Raw genomic sequence first — 16,837 nt, 5'->3', positions numbered from 1 at the left:
AGAACTATACTGAAATGTATTATTTTGGTTTATTTTGTCAGGAAAACTAACGGCAGAATGACTGCAATCGAATGCTTCCAGGCACAGCTGCACATGTCCTTGGTGTCCAACATGGTGCCTCTTGTTTAGTATCCATACGCTCTCTATTTCTTGGATTTACATGGCATCATGTCCGGCTCATTGAATATGCGCGGTGGTCAAGCCAGCGTCTGTTCCTATGGGTACGAGGCGCCATTTAGCATTTCTCGAAGAAAAATGCCCTTTGCTTGTTGTTTTCGGCTGTACAAGCCGTTCAAATTGCGAAAATGATAAACAATTCTTTAGAGTTCATCGAGAGGTAATACATGAGGGCGGAAGAGTGCAAGATTTTAGGTAAACGTGTCACGGCGCGGGCTCGAACCCGCTTTTCTCCTGCAGTTGGGTCTGCCAGCACCTCCGTTGGCAGCACGCCAAAACACTCCCCTGCTCGATCGCCCAGGCGCATGCGAAGCTGCAGGCAATCACTCATCAGCGTACCTGGGTTTAATGAGAGGGAACAGCATAAAGACCAGCGGACATGAGGAACCTTTGCTGGAACGTAGTTTCACTCTCGCAGTAAGCGTCACGTCTCTGGCTTCCCTCCCTTGTACTTGCTCGCTTTCTCTGTTTCCTTCCTTGTTCGGCAGTTTTTTCCCCGTCTTCCGTGATCAAGTTGTACATCTCGACTTCCATCTGGATTCCTGACTGCCTTCCCCGATCCTCGACCCCTGCTTGGACACGGACATCATTGCTTCTCTCCTGCCCCCGACCGCTCGCCTTCTCACAGACTGCCTTTTTGCCTGACCCCCTTGGTTCCACAAAAGATACAGACAACAAAGCCTGGTAACATTTACATTGTTTATTCTGCACATCGTCTTACACCAGTCACTTGAAGTAGCATAAACACCCTACGCACTCATCAAAAGGTTTAATAAACCTGTTGAACTCAGTTCTGCCGTTGTGTTGTCGCCTTCCTCCGCCGTACACAACAAAACGACGACAAAAAATGGCCCTCACTCCAGTCCAAGGGAGCACAGTCGAAGATTTGCCCACGTTTACTGGAATTGTGGGTTAAATCACCAAAAATTATTCCCGGGCGCGGCCACCACTGCTGCTCACTGCTCCCCTCACCTCCCAGGGGCTGTACAAGGAGATGGGTCAAATGCAGAGGTTAATTTTACAACACTTAGTGTGTGTGTGTGTGTGACAATCATTGGTACTTAAGCTTTTAACTTTTAAAATAGTTAGAACTATGAGTAGAGATAAAGAATGAAATACAAGTAAAACATATGAAGATTAATTGAGAAAAAATAAAAACTTTAAAATATGAAATTAAATTAAATATACAGTTAATAAATAAATAGAACTAAATAAAATATTGCATAAAGGGTAGGATACAAAGTAAAATACCAATGACTTCAATAAAATAATTAATATCAGGTAAAAGACCAATCAGAAATTTGCTCTTTCAAAGGAAGTGCGAAGAAAGTACTGCAATTTTTTTTTTTTTTTTTTAAATCCTCAATATGACAAGAATGCTCCGCTGTTTTTAGGGGATCTGCTGCAAAAAAAAAAAATAAACACAATGCAGCAAGAGTGTGCTGCTTTTTAAAGGAACCTTACATAAACCCTGGAACTCATTGACATCCATTTAGAGTTTGACGTCATCTCCCTCCTTATCAGTTCTTCCTTGTGACCGCTACAAAAAAAAACACATGCGCTTTCAATAGGATCAAAGGTCGTAAGTCGGTTGGAATCCTGACTGAAGATGTAAAATATGTCATTTGACGCTGGCTAATGAAAGCAACATGTACAGTCGTACTCGTAAGTTTACATACCCTGGGAGAATTTATGATTTCTTGGCCATTCTTCAGAGAATATGAATGATAAAACAAAAACCTTTCTTCCACTCATGCTAAAAGGCCTACTGGAATGAGATGTTCTTATTTAAACGGGGATAGCAGGTCCATTCTATGTGCCATACTTGATCATTTCGCGATATTGCCATATTTTTGCTGAAAGGATTTAGTAGAGAACATCCACGATAAAGTTCGCAACTTTTGGTGCTGATAAAAAAGCCTTGCCTTTACCGGAAGTAGCAGACGATTTGCGCGTGACGTCACGGGTTGTGGAGCTCCTCACATCAGAACATTGTTTACAATCATGGCCACCAGCAGTGAGAGCGATTCTGACCGAGAAACCGACGATTTCCCCATTAATTTGAGCGAGGATGAAAGATTTGTGGATGAGGAAAGTGAGAGTGAAGGACTAGAAAAATTTAAAAAAAGACAGGGCAGTGGGAGCGATTTAGATGTTCCATCCATCCATTTTCTACCGCTTATTCCCTTTCGGGCTCGCGGGGGGCGCTGGCGCCTATCTCAGCTACAATCGGGCGGAAGGCGGGGTACACCTGGACAAGTCGCCACCTCATCGCAGGGCCAACACGATTCAGATGTTATTAGACAAATTTACTAAGATAATTCTGCAAAATCCCGTATCTGCTTATTGTGTTACTAGTGTTTTAGTGGAATAATATGGTCGTACCTGTACAACTTGAAGGTCGGCCCCACACTCTTCTTCAGCACCAGTCGACGGGTGGTGGCGATGCCCATCTCTGCCCTTCGCAAGGGACCCTCTTCGAAACACGATCTTTCGAAATGATCGCTGCATAATACACTGTACTTTGTGTGTGTGGACCAATGAATTATATATTTGAATTATATTTTATATAGCGCTTTTCTCTAGTGACTCAAAGCGCTTTACATAGTGAAACCCAATATCTAAGTTACATTTAAACCAGTGTGGGTGGCACTGGGAGCACGTGGGTAAAGTGTCTTGCCCAAGGACACAACGGTAGTGACTAGGATGGCGGAAGCGGGAATCGAACCTGCAACCCTCAAGTTGCTGGCACGGCCACTCTACCAACCGAGCTATACCGCCCCAATCCAACCGTGTTCGCTTGACCGCTCTGTTCCATAGTAAAGCTTCACCGTCATATTTCGGGAATGTAAACAATGAAACACCGGCTGTGTTTGTGTTGCTAAAGGCGGCCGCAATACACCGCTTCCCACCTAGAGCTTTCTTCTTTGATGTCTCCATTATTCATTGAACAATTGCAAAAGATTCAGCCACACAGATGTCCAGAATACTGTAGAATTATGCGATGAAAACAGATGACTTATAGCTGGGAACGATGCTGGAACACAATGTCCTCTACAATGCGTGACGTCACACGCACTCGTCATCATACTGAGACGTTTCAGCAGGATATTTCAACCCTCAAGTTGCTGGCACGGCCACTCTACCAACCGAGCTATACCGCCCCAATCCAACCGTGTTCGCTTGACCGCTCTGTTCCATAGTAAAGCTTCACCGTCATATTTCGGGAATGTAAACAACGAAACACCGGCTGTGTTTGTGTTGCTAAAGGCGGCCGCAATACACCGCTTCCCACCTACAGCTTTCTTCTTTGATGTCTCCATTATTCATTGAACAATTGCAAAAGATTCAGCCACACAGATGTCCAGAATACTGTAGAATTATGCGATGAAAACAGATGACTTATAGCTGGGAACGATGCTGGAACACAATGTCTTCTACAATGCGTGACGTCACACGCACTCGTCATCATACTGAGACGTTTCAGCAGGATATTTCAACCCTCAAGTTGCTGGCACGGCCACTCTACCAACCGAGCTATACCGCCCCAATCCAACCGTGTTCGCTTGACCGCTCTGTTCCATAGTAAAGCTTCACCGTCATATTTTGGGAATGTAAACAACGAAACACCGGCTGTGTTTGTGTTGCTAAAGGCGGCCGCAATACACCGCTTCCCACCTACAGCTTTCTTCTTTGATGTCTCCATTATTCATTGAACAATTGCAAAAGATTCAGCCACACAGATGTCCAGAATACTGTACAATTATGCGATGAAAACAGATGACTTATAGGTGGGAACGATGCTGGAACACAATGTCCTCTACAATGCGTGACGTCACACGCACTCGTCATCATACTGAGACGTTTCAGCAGGATATTTCGGCGCGAAATTTAAAATTGCAATTTAGTAAACTTACCCGGCCGTATTGGCATGTGTTGCAATGTTAATATTTCATCATTGATATATAAACTATCAGACTGGGTGGTCGGTAGTAGTGGGTTTCAGTAGGCCTTTACTGGTTGTGTGAAGCTATTCATTGGCAAACAACTGTGTTTACTCTTTTTAAATCAAAATGACAAAAGAAAGTACCCAAATGACCCTGATCAAAAGTTTAAATACCCCAGTGACTTTGATCTGATAACATGCACAAAAGTTGACACAAACGGGTTTGAATGGCTAATCAAGGTTCCAATCCTCACCTGTGACATGTTTGTTTCTAATTAATGTGTGTGTATAAAAGGTCAGTGAGTTTCTGGGTTTCTGACAGACCGTTGCATCTTTCATTCAGTGCTGCATATATGTTTCTGGATTCTGAGTCATGAGGAAGGCAAAATAATTGTCTAAGGATCTGCATAAAACAGGAAAGGGGTATAAAAATATATCCAAGGAATTGAGATTGTGTTCAAACACTGATTAAGAAGTGGAAAATTAAGGATTTAGGTAGACCAGCAAAGATTTCAGCCACAATTGTTTGAGATGCAAATAAAAATCCACAAATAACTTCAGCTGAAATACAAGACTCACTGAAAAATGGTGGTGTGGCTGTTTCAAGATGCACAATAAGGAGGCACTTGAAGAAAAATGGGCTGCATGGTGGAGTCGCCGGAAGAAAGGCATTTCTGCGCAAATGTCACAAAGTATCCCACTTATATTACGCCAGGGGTCACCAACCTTTTTGAAACCAAGAGCTACTTTTTGGGTACTGATTAATACGAAGGGCTACCAGTTTGATACACACTTAAGAAATTGCCAGAAATAACCAATTTGCTCAATTTACCTTTAATAAAAATGGGTATTTCTGTCTGTCATTCCGTCGTACATTTTTTTTCCTTTTACGGAAGGTTTTTTGTAGACAATACATGATGATAAAAACACTTAGTTAAACGGTTTAAAAGAGGAGCAACCACATAAAAAATGAAAATAAAATTTTGAAACATAGTTTATCTTCAATTTCGACTCTTTAAAATTCAAAATTCAACCAAAAAAAATTAATAGAAAAACTAGCTAATTTGAATCTTTTTGAAAAAAATAAAAAAGGAATTTATCGAACATCATTAGTACTTTTTCCTGATTAAGATTAATTTTAGAATTTTGATGACATGTTTTAAATAGGTTAAAATATATGATATATAACAAATTGGACCAAGCTATATTTCTAACAAAGACAAATCATTATTTCTTCTAGATTTTGCAGAACAAAAATTTTAAAAGAAATTCAAAAGATTTTGAAATAAGATTTAAATTTGATTCTATGGATTTTCTAGATTTGCCAGGATATTTTTTTTTTCAATTTTAATCATAATAAGTTTGAAGAAATATTTCACAAATATTCCTCGTCGAAAAAACAGAAGCTAATTAAAATGTATTTATTATTCTTTATAATAATAATAATAATAATAATTTTAAAAAAAATACTTATCCATTTATTTAAACTGTCAGGAAAGAAGAGGAAGGAATTTAAAAGGTAAAAAGGTATATGTGTTTAAAAATTCTAAAATCATTTATAATGTGCGAGCGGAAAGGAGGAGCGGAAGAGCGACCTGGACTGAGGTTTTATTGAAAAATAAACTAAGTCAAACTGCCCAAGCCATGTCCTTCCTTGGTGGTCCTGGGAACCCGCGAGACGACGGCTTGAGACGTCACAACGCCGCAGCTGCGTCTGTTAAATATGAGTCATTAAATGACTCCTGCCTCCTGGTGGTAGAGGGCGCTAGCGATCCTTCTTGCGACTACTCGGCTGCAGAAGAAGTGACAATGAGTGACGTGAATTGTGCTGGGACGGATATGACGCGGCGGATGCACGACGGACCTTTTAGGATGTAACACCTATGCTGGCTATGTAAACAACCGGGCTGAAATAATGCATGTTCCAGTCCTAAATACCCAGTGTATTATTTATACAAAAACACACATTGGGCGGCATAGCTCGTTTGGTAGAGTGGCCGTGTCAGCAACTCGAGGGTTGCAGGTTCGATTCCCGCTTCTACCATCCTAGTCACTTCCGTTGTTTCCTTAGATGTAACTTAGATATTGGGTTTCACTATGTAAAGCGCTTTGAGTCACTCGAGAAAAGCGCTATATAAATATAATTCACTTCACTTCACTTCCTGGTGGCAGCGGTGGGATAAAGAGATCACCCACGGAGCAGAACGGGAGAGGGAGTTTTCCGAGGATAATTCTTTCGTCGCCCCCGCACTTGAGGAGCCGAGCTCACTGAAAGCAGTGGTCTGATAGCAGTTTTCTAAACTGGACTTTTAATCGAAGCAGGAGGTAATAAAGGAAGATCTCCATCGGGACAGCGAGACTTAAAACTGAAGAAAGATAGGGAAGACTTCTATAAACAAGTTATCGATGCTTTTGATCAGAAAGAGCTGGCATGGATTTCATTTATAAGTAAAGGTAAGACCATAACGTTTTTTTTATTAAATGTGCTTTTCTTGATGGTATCCTTACCTCACACTCAAATTTTTACTGCATGCCTTTGGTAAGTGCCGGAGTGAGAAGAGGTTTTAAAATAATTAGTGCATGCTTACCTTTACCGCATGCCTTTGGTAAGCGCCGGAGTGAGAAGAGGTTTTAAAATAATTAGCGCATGCTTACTTTTACCGCATGCCTTTGGTAAGCGCCGGAGTGAGAAGAGGTTTTAAAATAATTAGCGCATGCTTACTTTTACTGCATGCCTTTGGTAAGCGCCGGAGTGAGAAGAGGTTTTAAAATAATCAGCGCATGCTTACTTTTACCGTATGCCTTTGGTAAGCGCCGGAGTGAGAAGAGGTTTTAAAATAATCAGCGCATGCTTACTTTTACCGTATGCCTTTGGTAAGTGCAGGAGTGAGAAGAGGTTTTAAAATAATCAGCGCATGCTTACTTTTACTGCATGCCTTTGGTAAGTGCAGGAGTGAGAAGAGGTTTTAAATTAGTTAGCGCCCCGGCGGCAATTCAAGAAAATACGGTATATCATATACTGTATTTATCATTCATATTCTCTGAAGAATGTCCAAAAAAATCATAATTTCCCCGAGAGTATGTAAACTTATGAGCACAACTGTACATGAGCATGTGCACAGTGGATGTTTGCTGGAAGACACGTGTCTCTGCATGGTGTTGTGGGGTACGTGTGCATGACTCACGGCTCTGTTGCTCTTTTAGCAAAACTTAGATCATCATTGTTAGAGACACCCTGCTTTTTAATAACCCCCTTTCGCCTTTGTTTCCTAGTATAAAACAGCGGGGCGTCTCTTTGTTGGACGCCGCTCCACGCGCCATCTTTAATATCAACACCGACGCCAGGTAACCACTATTTATCGCAAGACGTGATTTCATTCCACTGACTCATTGTTTGTAGTAAACACTGTTATGATCACTGCAAACATGCTCTTGCTGCATGTCGTTTCCCCTACACGGGAGTGCGTATAACATGGCTTTTTCCACGCACACACACAGAAGCGCCTTGTTTGGCCTCCCGCATCTGTCATGATGATGACATCTGCACTGCCTCAGGAGGACAAGAAAGACAGGAGACAGACAATGAGTGATGAAACGGCCACTAAAGGTAAGAAAAGTGGCAAACACAAGGGTTTTTTTTTTTTTTTTTTTTCCCGGCCAGCTGCACACCTTTGAGGCCTCCCTTTCTTGTAAGTCGGCTCACCTTAGGAAAACATCCTTTTGGCCCCCACACGATGTTCTGCCTTGTGTTTCCTCGCCCCCTGTCTTTAATCTCAGTGAAAAGAGCTTTTAACAGTGTCAAAGTAGAACAAAAAGCAGGGAGGACCGAGGAGAGATGTGAGCAAGAAGGCTCTGTAATTTGTCACCTGTTGGCCTTTTAGGCAGCCTCTTACATGCAGTACACATTACGCCGGGGGTGTGCAAACTTTTTCCATTGATCCAATCCAATCCAATCCACTTTATTTATATAGCACATTTAAACAACAATAACGTTTCCAAAGTGCTGCACAGCCATGTTAAAAACAATATTATGCTCCACCAATGACTGAATAAAACAAAAAATTAATAAAAATAAAAACAATATAAAAACAAATATGATTAAAAACTATTTTAAAGGGTGAGGGCCGCATAATGAAAAATGAAAGCACTCGGGGGGGGCTATTTTATATATAAAAAAAAAAAAAAAGGTAGCATGGGGTTAGTGCAGGGGTCACCAACACCAGGTCGCCCGTAAGTTTGATGAGTCGTCCGCTGGCCTGTTCTAAAAATAGCTCAAATAGCAGCACTTACCAGTGATCTGCCTCTATTTTTTTGAATTTTATTTATTTAATCGCAAGCTGGTCTCGCTTTGCTCAACATTTTTAATTCTAAGAGAGATAAAACTCCAAAATAGAATTTCAAAAGCCAAGAAAATATTTTAAAGACTTGTCCTTCACTTGTTTAAATAAATGTATTTATTTTTTTACTGTGCTCCTTATAACTTTCAGAAAGACAATTTTAGAGAAAAAATACATTAAAAATTATTTTAGGATTTTTAAACACATATACCTTTTTACCTTTTAAATTCCTTCCTCTTCTTTCCTGACAATTTAAATCGTTGTTCAAGTATTTTTTTTTTTATTGTAAAGAATAATAAATACATTTTAATTTGATTCTTCATTTTAGCTTGTTTTTTCGACGAAGAATATTTGTTATATATTTCTTCAAACTTATTTTCAAAAAAATTATTCTGGCAAATCTAGAAAATCCGTAGAATCAATTTTAAATCTTATTTCAAAGTCTTTTGAATTTCTTTTAAAATTTTTGTTCTGGGAAAATCTAGAAGAAATAATGATTTGTCTTTGTTAGAAATATAGCTTGATCCAATTTGTTATATATTCTAACAAAGTGCAGATTGGATTTTAACCTATTTAAAACATGTCATCAAAATTCTAAAATTAATCTTAATCATGAAAAATTACTAATGATGTTCCATAAATTATTATTATTATTTTTTTTTTTTAAAGATTTGAATTAGCTAGTTTTTCTCCATTTTTTTGGGATACATTTTGAATTTGAAAGAGTCGAAATTGAAGATAAGCTATCTTTCAAAATTAAATTTTCTTTTTTTTTCGTGTTTTCTCCTCTTTTAAACCGTTCAATTAAGTGTTTTTTTCATCACTTATTCTCTACAAAAAATATTCCGTAAAAGGAAAAACAATGTACGACGGAATGACAGACAGAAATACCCTTTTTTTTTTGTATATATATATATATATATATATATATATATATTTGTTGAGGGTAAATTGAGCAAATTGGCTATTTCTGGCAATTTATTTAAATGTGTATCAAACTGGGAGCCCCTCGCATTAATCAGTACCCAAGAAGTAGCTCTTGGTTTCAAAAAGGTTGGTGAACCCTGGGTTAGTGCGTCTGCCTCACATTACGGAGGTCCTGAGTAGTCAGGGTTTAATCCCGGGCTCGGGATCTTTCTGTGTGGAGTTTGCATGTTCTCCCCATGACTGTGTGGGTTCCCTCCGGGTACTCCGGCTTCCTCCCACCTCCAAAGACATGTACCTGGGGATAGGTTGATTGGCAACACTAAATTGGCCCTAGTGTGTGAATGTTGTCTGTCTATCTGTGTTGGCCCTGTGATGAGATGGCGACTTGTCCAGGGTGTACACCGCCTTCCGCCCGAATGCAGCTGAGAAAGACTCCAGCACCCCCCGCTATCCCGAAAATGGATAGATGGATGGAATAAAATATATATTGTACCCATGAGGACTCCCTCAATTTTGGTGAGTGTTAAAAGTCCAAGTTGTTAGTGTTAAAAAAAGTTTTATATTCATATAATGTTTTTACTTTCCGCGCCTGAATATCTATAGATCAATTTCAGGTCTATCCGGTGACATAAAGTAAAAACTAGAGACGTCCGATAATGGCTTTTTTGTTGATATCCGATATTCCGATATTGTCCAACTCTTAATTACCGATTCCGATATCAACCAATACCGATATATACAGTCGTGGAATTAACACATTATTATGCCTAATTTTGTTGTGACGCCCCGCTGGATGCATTAATGGCCTATTGAAATGAGATTTTCTTATTTAAACAGGGATAGCAGGTCCATTCTATGTGTCATACTTGATCATTTCACGATATTGGCATATTTTTGCTGAAAGTATTTAGTAGAGAACATCGACGATAAAGTTCGCAACTTTTGGTCGCTAATAAAAAAGCCTAGCCTGTACCGGAAGTAGCAGACGATGTGCGCGTGACGTCACGGGTTGTAGGGCTCCTCACATTATTTATAATCATAGCCTCCAGCAGCAAGAGCTATTCGGACCGAGAAAGCGACAATTTCCCCATTAATTTGAGCGAGGATGAAAGATTTGTGAATGAGGAAAGTTAGAGTGAAGCACAAAAAAAGAAAAGGTGACTGCTCCAGGCGGCGGCAGATGTAATTAGACACATTTACTAGGATAATTCTGGAAGATCCCTTATCTGCTTATTGTTTTAATAGTGTTTTAGTGAGATTGTAAAGTCACACCTGAAAGTCGGATGGCTGCGATGTACGCCAGTGTCTCTGAGAGAAGCCGAGGAGCCAAGATCACAGCTGCCTTTTTGAGCTGCAGGAGGAGGAGGTATAATCCACTGATGTTTCCAGTAAGAGCCAAATTAATATAACAATTTTCCCATCCAAAGAGTTGCTGGTTGACGCAGAGAAAAAATGTTCGCTTGACCGCTCTGTGTTAAAGCTTCACAGCAAACAAAGAAACACCGGCTGTGTTTCGGTACTGAAGGCAACTGCAATCCACCGCTTTCCACCAACAGCATTCTTCTTTATAGTCTCCATTATTAATTGGACAAATTGCAAAAGATTCAGCAACACAGATGTTCAAATTACTGTGTAATTATGCGATGAAAAGAGATGACTTTTAGCCGTAAGTGGTGCTGGGCTAATATGTCCCCTCCAACCCGAGCCGTCACAAACACGCGTCATCATACGCGTCATCATTCCGCGACGTTTTCAACAAGAAACTCTGCGGGAAATTGTAATTTAGTAAACTAAAGCGGCCGTATTGGCATGTGTTGCAATGTTAATATTTCATCATTGATATATAAACTATCAGACTGCGTGGTCGCTAGTAGTGGCTTTCAGTAGGCCTTTAAACAATGTAATTTTACCATGAATTGATCAACGTGGACCCCGACTTAAACAAGTTGAAAAACTTATTGGGGTGTTACCATTTAGTGGTCAATTGTAAGGAATTTGTACTGTACTGTGCAATCTACTAATTCAAGTTTCAATCAATCAATCAAAAAAAAGGGTTTCCAAAATAAGAGAACAGCGTCAACCCTACTTATGGAAAAAAGTGCCAACATGGCACTGCCATATTTATTATTGAAGTCACAAAGTGCATTATTTTTTTTAACATGCCTCAAAACAGACTGGAATTTGGGACATGCTCTCCCTGAGATAATCCTGACACCCATTGTTACAACTATGGGAAATACTCCATCCATTTTCTACCGCTTATTCCCTTTCGGGGTCGCGGGGGGCGCTGGCGCCTATCTCAGCTACAATCGGGCGGAAGGCGGGGTACACCCTGGACAAGTCGCCACCTCATCACAGGGCCAACACAGATAGACAGACAACGTTCACACTCACATTCACACAGTAGGGCCAATTTAGTGTTGCCAATCAACCTATCCCCAGGTGCATGTCTTTGGAAGTGGGAGGAAGCCGGAGTACCCGGAGGGAACCCACGCATTCACGGGGAGAACATGCAAACTCCACACAGAAAGATCCCGAGCCTGGATTTGAACCCAGGACTGCAGGACCTTCGTATTGTGAGGCAGACGCACTAACCCCTCTTCCACCGTGAAGCCTGGGAAATACTATACTTTGAAATTCACAAAGTGCATTATTATTATTATTTTTTTAAACATGCCTCAAAACAACAGCTACAAAAACAATGACGGCACACAGCTTCAGTCCAGAGTATACTAGACCCCCGTCCGTGTTTTACCAGATATGTACCGCTCCGTACAGCGGCGTTTTAAAAAGTCATTAATTTTACTTTTTGAAACCAATGCCGATAATTTTGGATATTACATTTTGAAGAATTTATTGGCCGATAATATCGGCAGGCCAATATTATCAGACCTCTCTAGTAAAACCATTATCTTTTTTGCCCTTTTTTGTAAAAAGAAAACATGTTTTTTTAATTAAAAATTCCCCCTTGCTTCACCCCCAAATGTTTTAGAATATTAGATGTGAAGTAAATTTAGCCTTAAAAAGGTCAACAATTCATGACAACATAGCTGTTAGGCCGCAGTTCCATGATCGACTTTGTAGTTGTGTCAACGGATTTGCGGCATTATGTTTCGGACACTCGGGTGAAGAGAGGGGCGGAGCTTTCTACCGATCACCACCTGGTGGTGAGTTGGCTGCGATGGTGGGGGAGGATGCCGGACAGACCTGGGAGGCCCAAATGCATTGTGAGGGTCTGCTGGGAACGTCTGGCAGAGTCTCCTGTCAGAGAAAGTTTCAATTCCCACCTCCGGAAGAACTTTGAACATGTCACGAGGGAGGTGCTGGACATTGAGTCCGAGTGGACCATGTTCCGCACCTCTATTGTCGAGGCGGCAGATCGGAGCTGTGGCCGCAAGGTTGTTGGTGCCTGTCGGGGCGGCAATCCTAAAACCCCTTGGTGGACACCGGCGGTGAGGGATGCCGTCAAGCTGAAGAAGGAGTCCTATCGGGTCCTTTTGGCTCATAGGACTCCGGAAGCAGTGGACAGGTACCGATAGGCCAAGCGGTGTGCAGCTTTAGCGGTCGCAGCGGCAAAAACTCGGACATGGGAGGAGTTCGGGGAAGCCATGGAAAACGACTTCCGTGTATGGTGCGGATGGTGTTCTGCTGACCTCAACTGTGGATGTTGTGGATCGGTGGAGGGAATACTTCGAAGACCTCCTCAATCCCACCAACACGTCTTCCTATGAGGAAGCAGTACCTGGGGAATCTGTGGTGGACTCTCCGATTTCTGGGGCTGAGGTCGCTGAGGTTGTTAAAAAGCTCCTCGGTGGCAAGGCCCCAGGGGTGGACGAGATCCGCCCGGAGTTCCTTAAGGCTCTGGATGCTGTTGGGCTGTCTTGGTTGACAAGACTCTGCAGCATCGCGTGGACATCGGGGGCGGTACCTCTGGATTGGCAGACCGGGGTGGTGGTTCCTCTCTTTAAGAAGGGGGACCGGAGGGTGTGTTCCAACTATCGTGGGATCACACTCCTCAGCCTTCCCGGTAAGGTTTATTCAGGTGTACTGGAGAAGAGGCTGCGCCGGATAGTCGAACCTTGGATTCAGGAGGAACAGTGTGGTTTTCGTCCTGGTCGTGGAACTGTGGACCAGCTCTATACTCTCGGCAGGGTTCTTGAGGGTGCATGGGAGTTTGCCCAACCAGTCTACATGTGCTTTGTGGACTTGGAGAAGGCATTTGGCCGTGTCCCTCGGGAAGTCCTGTGGGGAGTGCTCAGAGAGTATGGGGTATCGGACTGTCTTATTGTGGCGGTCCACTCCCTGTACGATCAGTGCCAGAGCTTGGTCCGCATTGCCGGCAGTAAGTCGAACACATTTCCAGTGAGGGTTGGACTCCGCCAAGGCTGTCCTTTGTCACCGATTCTGTTCATAACTTTTATGGACAGAATTTCTAGGCGCAGTCAAGACGTTGAGGGGTTCCGGTTTGGTGACCACAGGATTAGGTCTCTGCTTTTTGCAGATGATGTGGTCCTGATGGCTTCATCTGGCCAGGATCTTCAGCTCTCACTGGATCGGTTCGCAGCCGAGTGTGAAGCAACCGGAATGAGAATCAGCACCTCCAAGTCCGAGTCCATGGTTCTCGCCCGGAAAAGGGTGGAATGCCATCTACGGGTTGGGGAGGAGACCCTGCCCCAAGTGGAGGAGTTCAAGTACCTAGGAGTCTTGTTCACGAGTGGGGGAAGAGTGGATCGTGAGATCGACAGGCCGATCGGTGCGGCGTCTTCAGTAATGCGGACGTTGTACCGATCCGTTGTGGTGAAGAAGGAGCTGAGCCGGAAGGCAAAGCTCTCAATTTACCGGTCGATCTACGTTCCCATCTTCACCTATGGTCATGAGTTTTGGGTCATGACCGAAAGGATAAGATCACGGGTACAAGCGGCCGAAATGAGTTTCCTCCGCCGTGTGGGGGAGCTCTCCCTTAGAGATAGGGTGAGAAGCTCTGCCATCCGGGAGGAACTCAAAGTAAAGCCGCTGCTCCTTCACATCGATAGGAGCCAGATGAGGTGGTTCGGGCATCTGGTCAGGATGCCACCTGAACGCCTCCCTAGGGAGGTGTTTAGGGCACGTCCAACCGGTAGGAGGCCACGGGGAAGACCCAGGACACGTTGGGAAGACTATGTCTCCCGGCTGGCCTGGGAACGCCTCGGGATCCCCCGGGAAGAGCTAGACGAAGTGGCTGGGGAGAGGGAAGTCTTGGTTTCCCTGCTTAGGCTGTTGCCCCTGCGACCCGACCTCGGATACGCGGAAGAAGATGGATGGATGGATGGATGGATAGCTGTTAGTTCATTTTTGTTTTCTGAACAATAACAGTTTGAAAAAAAAAAGGTATTGAGTATCCAAAAGGGCCCCACTCATAAAAGTGTTAAAAAAAAAAGATAAAATATTTCCAAGTGGAATATTTTGAAAGGCCAACAATTCATACCAATATTGAATTAATTTAAATATATTTGTTTTACAGTTTATATTATTATAGTCAAATCTGCAACATTTTCTCATTGCTTTTGTATTTCATTTTTATGTTTTTAATAGCCTTTAAAAAGGACCCCAGTCATAACAGTGTTAAGAAAAAGATAATACATCAATATATATCATTTTTACTTTCAACATTTAAATCCCTAGATCAACTTCAGATCTCTCTGTCATTTATACGTTTTCATAATTCTTTGTTTTCTTATGTTTTAAGGCCTTTTTGTCCAAGAAAACCTTGTTTTATTTATATGGCAATATGTAATATTTACCCCCCAAAAATATTTCATCGTGGAACCCATCCATCCATCCATTTCCTACCGCTTGTCCCGTTAGCTGCATTCGGGCGGAAGGTGGTGTACACCCTGGACAAGTCGCCACCTGATCACAGGGTCAACAAAGATAGACAACATTCACACACTAGGGCCAATTTAGTGTTGCCAATTAACCTATCTCCATTAATTTAATTTAAATATTTTTTTACAGTTTACTTTATTCTTTTAGAGTCAAATCTGCAACATTTTCTCATTACACCTGTTTGCTCTTATTTATTTTTCATGTTCAACAGGGCATCTATCCATCCATCCATTTTCTACCGTTTATTCCCTCTGGGGTCGCGGAGGGGGGGGCTGGTGCCTATCTCAGCTACAATCGGGCGTAAGGCGGTGTATACCCTGGACAAGTCGCCACCTCATGGCAGGACAGGGCATCTATTTTCAAATAATTAGTCTGAAAATTGTTTTATTTACTAGAAATAAAGTGACTTTGTACCTATGCCAGCAACATATAGCATATGCTGAAAAATTAACGCAAGATGCACATAATTAACCTCTGCATCCATCTGTCAATATTCATACATTTTGGTTTGGTTGTGTTATTTGAAATATGTGTAATACTAGGCACTGATTCTCAAAATGTGGTATGGATACCACTGCTGGTACACCGGCTCCATCTAGTGGTACTTGTGGTAAGAGTTTTTTTTTCTTTGAACAAAAATAAAATGGATACATTCTAAATCAGCGGTCACCAACCTTTTAGAAACCAAGAGCTACTTCTTGAGTACTGATTAATGCAAAGGGCTACCAGTTTGATACACACTTAAATAAATTGCCAGAAATAGCCAATTTTCTCAATATACCTTTAACTCTATGTTAATATTAATAATTAATGGATTTATCTTTGTGGAAACACTGATCATCTTAATGATTTCTTACAATAAATATATATTTTTGATGACATGTTTTAAATAGGTGAAAATCCAATCTGCACTTTGTTAGAATATATAACTAATTGGACCAATCTATATTTCTAACAAAGACAAATTATTATTTCTTCTAGATTTTCCAGAACAAAAATTTTAAAAGAAATTCAAAAGACTTTGAAACAAGATTTAAATTTGATCCTACAGATTTTCTAGAGTATTTTTTATTTTTATTTTAATCACAATAAGTTTGAAGAAATATTACACAAATATTGTTCATCGAAAAAACAGAAGCTAAAATCCATCCATTTCCTACCGCTTATTCCCTTTTGGGGTGGCGGGGGGCGCTGGCGCCTATCTCAGCTACAATCGGGCGGAAGGCGGGGTACACCCTGGACAAGTCGCCACCTCATCGCAGGGCCAACACAGATAGACAGACAACATTCACACTCACATTCACACACTAGGGCCAATTTAGTGTTGCCAATCAACCTATCCCCAGGTGCATGTCTTTGGAAGGGGGAGGAAGCCGGAGTACCCGGAGGGAACCCACGCATTCACGGGGAGAACATGCAAACTCCACACAGAAAGATCCCGAGCCTGGATTTGACCCCAGGACTGCAGGAACTTCGTATTGTGAGGCAGACGCACTAACCCCTCTTCCACCGTGAAGCCCAGAAGCTAAAATGAATAATTAAATTAAAATGTATTTATTATTCTTTACAATAAAAAAAATATATA

The 16,837-nt window shown here is 41.7% G+C and overlaps 1 protein-coding gene across 1 annotated transcript in view; it reads left to right on the top strand.

Moving 5' to 3' along the window:
• The first annotated feature begins 450 nt into the window (after positions 1-450).
• Positions 451-16,837, top strand: part of rab4b (RAB4B, member RAS oncogene family) — a 49,104-nt gene continuing 32,717 nt past the window's right edge. Inside the window, exons 1-3 of the mRNA XM_061878629.1 lie at positions 451-861; positions 7,397-7,468; positions 7,622-7,730. Coding sequence (XP_061734613.1) covers positions 7,652-7,730 — 79 coding nt within the window. The 5' untranslated portion in view covers positions 451-861; positions 7,397-7,468; positions 7,622-7,651. The remainder of the gene's footprint in view (positions 862-7,396; positions 7,469-7,621; positions 7,731-16,837) is intronic.

This window comes from Nerophis ophidion, linkage group LG18, assembly GCF_033978795.1.
Source record: "Nerophis ophidion isolate RoL-2023_Sa linkage group LG18, RoL_Noph_v1.0, whole genome shotgun sequence".
Taxonomy (NCBI): Eukaryota; Metazoa; Chordata; class Actinopteri; order Syngnathiformes; family Syngnathidae; genus Nerophis; species Nerophis ophidion.
The sequence above is the reverse complement of the archived record's forward strand: the minus strand, read 5'-3'. Positions and strand labels throughout refer to the sequence as shown.